At 48.3% G+C, this 7368-nt stretch overlaps 1 protein-coding gene across 8 annotated transcripts in view; it reads left to right on the top strand.

The window, feature by feature from the left end:
* Positions 1 to 845: 845 nt before the first annotated feature.
* The window catches only part of TXNRD3 (thioredoxin reductase 3), a 38913-nt gene continuing 32390 nt past the window's right edge, over positions 846 to 7368 (top strand). For 2 of the 8 annotated variants that reach the window (XM_055079418.1, XM_055079412.1), the window contains exons 1-2: positions 4206 to 4380; positions 5927 to 6536. In XM_055079418.1, the coding sequence (XP_054935393.1) occupies positions 6464 to 6536 (73 nt within the window). In that variant the 5' untranslated portion in view covers positions 4206 to 4380; positions 5927 to 6463. The other 6 variants (XM_055079416.1, XM_055079415.1, XM_055079419.1 and 3 more) reach the window with 6 other exon arrangements.

Below are 7368 nucleotides of genomic sequence, written 5' to 3' on the forward strand. Positions count from 1 at the left end.
TGGGTGAGGAGTTAGTGGGGGGAGGAGGACACTGCCGGAGAGGGAGGCGCGGGAATGACTCACAGCCCGCGCGGAGTGGGAGGCGCCGGAATGACTCACAGCCCGCGCTCTGCAAAGTCCTCAGAATGCAGATCGGCGCCCCGGGCCTGCGTCTGCTTCTCCGCCGCCTCCCCGTAATGCCCGTGCCTCTGGTGCCCCACGTGACTAGCAAGTACCTAGGGTTTTGTGTTCAAGCGCCTGGCCAGTGGTGACGGGGCGGAGTTGTCCGCTTCCTTGTCTCTTTCCCCTACTGGAGGGCAGGCGTTGTGTCTTCCTCGTTGTTGCTTCTTCAGTACGTAGAGCAATGGATGATCTCTGCGGTAGGCGTGTGGTGGGTGCGCATGTGTTGGACGGCTTAATGACGTTGACAGGAAACGCCAAGAGGAAAAGTGATGCGGGAACAGATGAACTTTCTCTGGGCCCTGCTGCCTGTGAGGTACCTGTGGTCAGCCAGGTGGAGAGAGAGTGCTTGTCCTGAGTTCAGAAAGGGGATTTGGGCCGAAGTTACACATTTGGAAATGGAGACTGCAGACGGTAAAGGAAGGAAAGAGGTGGGGTGAGGTTCTTCTGGGAAGAGGCACAGAGGAAGGGGGGAACGTAGACCAGAGCTCGTGTACCTGAGGAACATCTGTTCTGGACATCCCTCGTCACTGTGCCCGTGTTTCATAGCTCTGTCTCGTCTTTGTGAGAGCAAAACTTAGGTGCATTTTTGTTGCAGGCTAAAGAACTCTTTTCTTCTCTGGGAGTTGACTGTAATATCTTGGAACTTGATCAAGTTGGTAAGTGGAATGATTAGTACACAATGTTGTTTGTAATAAATGTCAACAAGATCGACTTCTTTCCGTTTGCCTCATTCAATTCAATTTACTCCTGTCTCTTTCGGTTAGATGAGCTGATTTCACCTACATCCAACCCCACAGAGAATGAACCTGTATATGAAAATAATTTGTGTAGATTTTTTTTGTTTATGTTTTTTGCATTTGAGGGGAGGGACTAGAAACAAGATGTATAGCCGGTAACCTGGAAGTCCTTCAGGCATTTCAGATGTGTCTGCCAGCTTTCTAGCGCAGTAGATTAAGCTGTGATAACCGAAGTGACTCTGGCCCTGTTTCCTGAGTGCATCACCCCTGCGGGGCGACACGCTAGTTTTCCAGCTGCATACTTGGGAGTTCCTGTCATCTGTGCACTTTACACGTGCATGTGTTTTGCAGGAGTGGGAGACGTCATGGTGAACAAAGACCTGATCTGAGCCTTCGTGGACTTCACCCCTCCTTTTAGCCAGGTCACTTTAATAAGTGGCGTGTTCTAGAATCTTTGAAACGTTTCTAGAGCGTATCCCGAGTAGGGCGCGTGAAGTACTTACGGCCCAGCTCTGTTTTAGGGACCATGATCGTAAAGATTTTTCACGTGTAATTGTAGGGGATTTTCCGAGTTACCACCGTTACAGCAGATTGTGTTTTATGTCGGCTCTTTAAAGAGGACTCTTATCTGTCTCTGCCCAGTCTTTGGATTATAAATCAAATTCTAGTTTAGAAGTGTTTATTTTAAAAGGAGTCAGTAGACTGGTCTTTATTGTTTAAGGTTCCTTTTGAACACCTGAGTGTTTTCCCCTCCCGAGTCATCATTTATAAAGTTGTATGATATGCTGACCTTTGTGGGTGTGCAAACGTGGGTGTCTGAGTGTCGTAACACTTCAGTTCAGCTCACAAAGGCTTAGAACCTTTGCAGCATTTTACATATTTAATCTTTTATTCCTAAGATGATGGGGCCAGTGTTCAAGAGGTGCTGTTGGAGATCACTGATCAGAGGACCGTGCCCAATATCTTTGTGAATAAAGTGCACGTGGGCGGATGTGACCGAACTTTCCAGGTAATGATAGTACCGTGGGCTCTGGAATGCTGTTTGTTCAAATTTTGTTTTAAAAAAATATTTTAAAGGGGGAGGAGATGGTTTTTAGAAGTCTATTCATTTGTGTCTCTTGGAGCTTGTAAAATCAAAAGCCTATAGGATGGTTATCAGATAATCTTGTTTACTTTAACGGAAATTAGCTTTCCTACGAATTCAAACTTCAGAAGCTGAGAAGGAGGAGGTTTTGAGTGAGGCTGCAGGACAGACAGGTGAGCGGCCCTGCTCTCTTCCCCCTGATGGGACAGAAACAAGGCCTCTTCCCTCCTCAAGGTTTAGTGAAATGAGGTCAACACTAACATTCTGGTCCAGGGTGCATAGAACTCTTACCAAGGCTGCTGACCCTGCGAGCTTTGCTTGTTTGATTCCTAGAATGCAGAAATGAACAGGAATCATTCGGTTAAGTAGGAATAGATAAAAATTATTGTTTATTAAATAAGGTCTGTATTTTAACTAGTTCTTTGCTTTTATTAAAATTCTGCTCTTGTATCCTTTATGTACGTATGCAAATGGTAACGATCAGTGATTGATTAAGTACTTATATTTAGATTTCAATTAAGAATTATATTTTTGTCGGGAGAAAAGATTGTCTACGTTGTATGTTAATCTGGGATTGTCACTGTTATCTAGTAACAGCCTGCTCTATCTGTCCTAGAAGCTATAACCCAACTCACGTGGGGGTATGTACCATAGTTTATAGCCTCTAAACACCTTTGGAGTTGCTGGTCTTGCCAGTCCTAGCTGGGAAGATGCTGTCAGAGCATGGATCTGGGGCTGTAGAGATATCAGTTCTACTTCGAGACTGCAAGACTCTCCCTCGGACAGCAGCTGTTTAGGAGGTAGATTTCCCTCGGGCCCCTAGGAATCAGGAGGCCACCCGGCTTTGGGACCATGCACGAGACATCTGCTGGGTCTGTGGTCGTGTGGCACTTCCATTGCGCTCCCAGGATGAGCCCGCTCGAAAGCCAGTGTGATGGGACTGAGCAGCCGACTTCGCACAGACAGAACTATTGTTTAGTCACATATGGAGCCTCTGACCTCATCTAAGCTTCTTCTGACCACAAGGAGGGTCAAGTGGACAAGAGAATGTGCTGCAGGGTCAGCCTCCTGACCATCCCAACAGAAAAAGCACGTTGTTTGTGTTGTATAGGAAGTCGCAAGATTTAGGTCAATTTATGAGAAACCAGGAAAAACTTCAAAGTGCATGTCCTGCTGATGATGCATGAGAATTGTTTTCAAAGTGAAGACTAGCATAGGTGAACAAAATATAGAGGATCTTGAAAAATCGTGCTTGGCTCTTTAACTGCACTTAGTTATTCTGTTACTCAGGTTTATCTGCTCACCACTCAAAAGCCGTTATCGAGAAGCAAGTATTAGTAGAAAGGAAAGTTGCCTTAATCAGAAAAGCCAGCCATCTGGGGAGAAGGCGGACCTATGTCCCAAAACCAACTTGGAAGGTTCTGCTTGGCCATGAATGTTTTTAAAGGGAAAAAGGGGAAATAATCTCAGTTAATCACTAAGACAGGAGGTCAGATTCTTCCTCATTTCTCCATTGTGTGCAGACCTGCTGACTTCTCCTGAGCTTCCTTTGGATGCCATCTTGCCCACGTGGTCCGCCTGCAGATTTGCTAAGGGGGAAGATGGGCATAGAGAGTCAGTCATTTTTTACGTACTTAATCCTTCATTCTTACTCCTTTTAATCCAGGAAAGGAGTCAGCAGGTCAGGCGAGGTGTTGCGTGCATTCAGTAGAGCAGAAATCAGGAGCTAGTTTAAATGTTACCTATGATCTCAGTTTTACAGTTAAGGCCTGAGGAAAGCAGAGATGAGCAAACAGAAAAGGGCAGAAGAGCTGCTTACAAAATGACCTTGTCTGACATGGATATAAGGCCATGACCTCCCCATCATTGGACACATGCCTCACTGTTGGGTGATAACCAACAAAATACATGTGCTTTGGCATCTGTTCTAACTAGCTGGACCCAATTGAATGCCATCCAGGTAAACTGACAGTTCCAACTTACATAAATTGTAGGTCAACTGTTTCCAAGATTTTTATAAAAGAAATTTATGCTGATTAAGCATAGGGTACAAAGAAATAGTTTAAAAACAAGTCATACTGTGTTCTCTCCTTTGATTAACCCTCAGGCACATCAGAGTGGTTTGTTACAGGAGCTCCTTCAGGAAGATCCAGCACATGATTACGACCTCATTGTCATTGGTGGTGGCTCTGGCGGCCTTTCGTGTGCTCAGGTACGAGGAAAATGACACCCGAAGATAATTTTCCTGGTGATTGCCATGAGCATTTCTTCTGCTACTTGAAAGAAAGCCATTTGTGATGTTCCAGTCTACTCTGTTGTTGTAATAACTGGTTTAATGAAGAGGAAAAACTGGGTTTCATCGCAACATAGTCATCGTTTAGGGGAGCGAGAAGTCGGGTGAGTGTCAGAAAATGACAAGATCTCTATCTGTGGCTTTTGTGGTAGGAAGCTGCCGTTCTGGGGAGGAGAGTCATGGCTCTGGGCTTCGTGGTCGCGCCGGCCCAGGGCCCATCGTGGGGTGCGCTGCTCTTCCCACCGTCGTGCGGTGGTGGTTCTGTCGGCTCAGTCTCCCTCAGTCCTCACCGCGATCTTGAGTATAAGCCACCTGGTTCAGGGGTGAGGAAGCTAAACCTCCAATCACATTGTTAACAAGAGGACACACTGGAAGAATAATAGGAAAATAATTAAGGAAGACTGTGCGAAAGGGAAAAATTCCATGACCCCGGTATTCCAAAACTTCAGCCACAATAATTTTTGTACGCACACACGGATGTTTTCACACAGTTGTGGTCTCTCAGTGGTGTGTGCACCCCACTGTGCCCGCCTGAGTTGGCCATGATGCTTTCCTGTGTTTCTGCATTGATTTTATCGTGGACCCCAGTGGCTGCAGGATGGCCAGTTGAGTTGGTGCGTGTGGTCATCCCAGGTCCGTTTAATGCAACGCACAGCGAGCTCCCAGCCTGGGACTTTGCTGTAGACAAGAGTGCTCGCCGGTCCACGCTCTTTTCACTGTAGCATAGAAGGCATAGGTTTTGTGCTGGGTGTTTTCTGTTTATGCTTCGGTCCCTCCCCATTGTCTGTACCCTGCTCTCCCCACAAACTGGTGAACTGGCCACATGCCCTCTGGCTTCTGCTGGGGCGTGGCCATCGGGGTAACGGGAAGAGCAGAGGAGGAAGCGTAGGGCGGGGTCTCCAGGCCCGCTGGGCACTGCAGGCTGCTTCTCCCGCAGTGGTCCAGCTTTGGGTGGTGGCGCTGGCCCCATCGCTTACGCCTTCACGGGGCTCGTGGTGGCCCCCCTTCCACCCACCGCTCTTCCTGCCACGTCCTGTAAGGATTTCTACCCTCTCCTCAGTTCCCCAGCTGGGGTGTCACCTGTTTCCCGCCAGAACCCGGACAAAAGGGGAAAGTTGGGTTTTGTTTTTGTTTTTGTTTTTTTAAATAAATTCATTTATTTATTTATTTTATTTTTGGCTGTGTCGGGTCTTTGTTGCCGCGTGCGGGCTTTCTCTAGTTGCGGCGAGCGAGGGCTACTCTTCGTTGTGGTGCACGGGCTTCTCATGGCGGTGGCTTCTCTTGTTGCGGAGCACGGGCTCTAGGCGCGCGGGCTTCAGTAGTTGTGGTGCGTGGGCTCAGTAGTTGTGGCTCACGGGCTCTAGAGCACAGACTCAGTCGTTGTGATGCACGGGCTGCGTTGCTCCGCGGCATGTGGGATCTTCCCGGACCAGGGCTCGAACCCGTGTCTCCTGCATTGGCAGGCAGATTCTTAACCACTGCGCCACCAGGGAAGCCCCGGGAAAGTTGGTTTTTAAAGTTCAAGTTTACTCAAAAAAATTTAGCCTAGAATTTCATATATTAAAGGTAATCCACCTCAACTTTGCTCGTATGGTTGGAACACTTGTCTTTCTTCTTCCTTCCTCTGCCCCTCTCCCCTCTCCTGTCCAGAAAGAGCCCGCTTAACCTGGACACCAGGAGAGATGTCCTCTCAGAGGGCTTTTCTGTTTCTAGCCCATGTTGTTGAAGGATCCAGAGTAGATGTGACCTGGCAGCTGGCAGTGGACCTGTGCTGGCTCAGAGGAGGACTCAGGTTTGCAGAAGCAAAGGCTGGAGGCTGCAGTCTTGGCCTCGGTGCGGCGTGGGCCTGATTAACCTGACGTGGTTCTGACCACTTTGTGGGTCAGACTCAAGTGGAAGTTTTGGACTCTGTCCCCAGAAAACCGTTCACATGCACGTCCACGTTTTGCACATCCCTGGGCTTCCTTCATGGACCCTCGGTCAACAAGTTTGGTGAATCATTTCGTGTTGCTGTGGGGCGTGATGGTGACCCCATGACAGTTAAGTTTGTCATTTCCACGTTTTAATAACACCCACTCTGCACGTGCGCAAAACCACACACATACACACACAATGTTACAACTTTGACTTTCTCTCTCAGGTCTTGGTGGCACTTGTGTGCATGTCGGCTGCATCCCTAAGAAGTTGATGCACCAAGCCACGCTTTTGGGCCAGGCGCTGACTGACTCAAGGAAGTTTGGCTGGGAGTACCATCAACAAGGTGGGTGATAGCGTGTAAACATGTAGATTGGGAGAAAAGAAGAAAGAATGAGTTCCTTAGAAATCCTTGCTATTTACATTTCTGTAGTTTAGTTTTATGGGGTTTTTTTTTTGGCTGCACTGTGCAGCTTATGGGATCTTAGTTCCCTGGCCAGGCATCGAACCCGGGCCCTCGGCAGTGAAAGCCGGGAGTCCTAACCACTGGACCGCCCGGGAAGTCCCTGTAGTTTAGTTTTAAAGTAGGTTAATAAACAGTTGTTAACAGCCCACCGTGTGCCAGCCAGGCCCAGAGGACTCAAAGGTGGTCAGGTGAAACCTGCTTTCGTGGGCCTTAGTGCTTAGTGGGGAGTTGCTGCAGCCTCGGCCACTCCAAACCCTTCGAGAGTGTGAGAGGCGGTAATCACTATTTTCAGATTTCTTTCGAGTCTAAAGAAGACAGAATGGCAAGCGTCGTTGTGTGGATTTTATCCTTTACTGTGAGGACATTTTCTTTTTTATCAGCGTTTATGTATGTCTTTGGTTAATGACAAATGGAAAACAAATTCGCCAATAAAAACCTATTGGTGGGACTTGCCTGGCGGTCCAGTGGTCAGGACTCTGCGCTTGCACTGCAGGCGATGCGGGTTCGATCCCTGGTTGGGGAACTAGATCCCGCGTGCCTTGCAGTGCAGCCAAAAAAAAAAAAAAATCTGCAAAACACCTGTTGGTGAGGCTCTGAGGATGCAGAGATGAGGAAACTATCACTCCTGCCCTGGAGCAGCACAGCCTGCTGGGGGAGGGAGAGGCGGGTTGGGGGAGGGAGGGGGGAGGGGGGAGGGGAGCGACTGAGTGCC

Source organism: Physeter macrocephalus, chromosome 18, assembly GCF_002837175.3.
Source record: "Physeter macrocephalus isolate SW-GA chromosome 18, ASM283717v5, whole genome shotgun sequence".
Lineage (NCBI taxonomy): Eukaryota > Metazoa > Chordata > Mammalia > Artiodactyla > Physeteridae > Physeter > Physeter macrocephalus.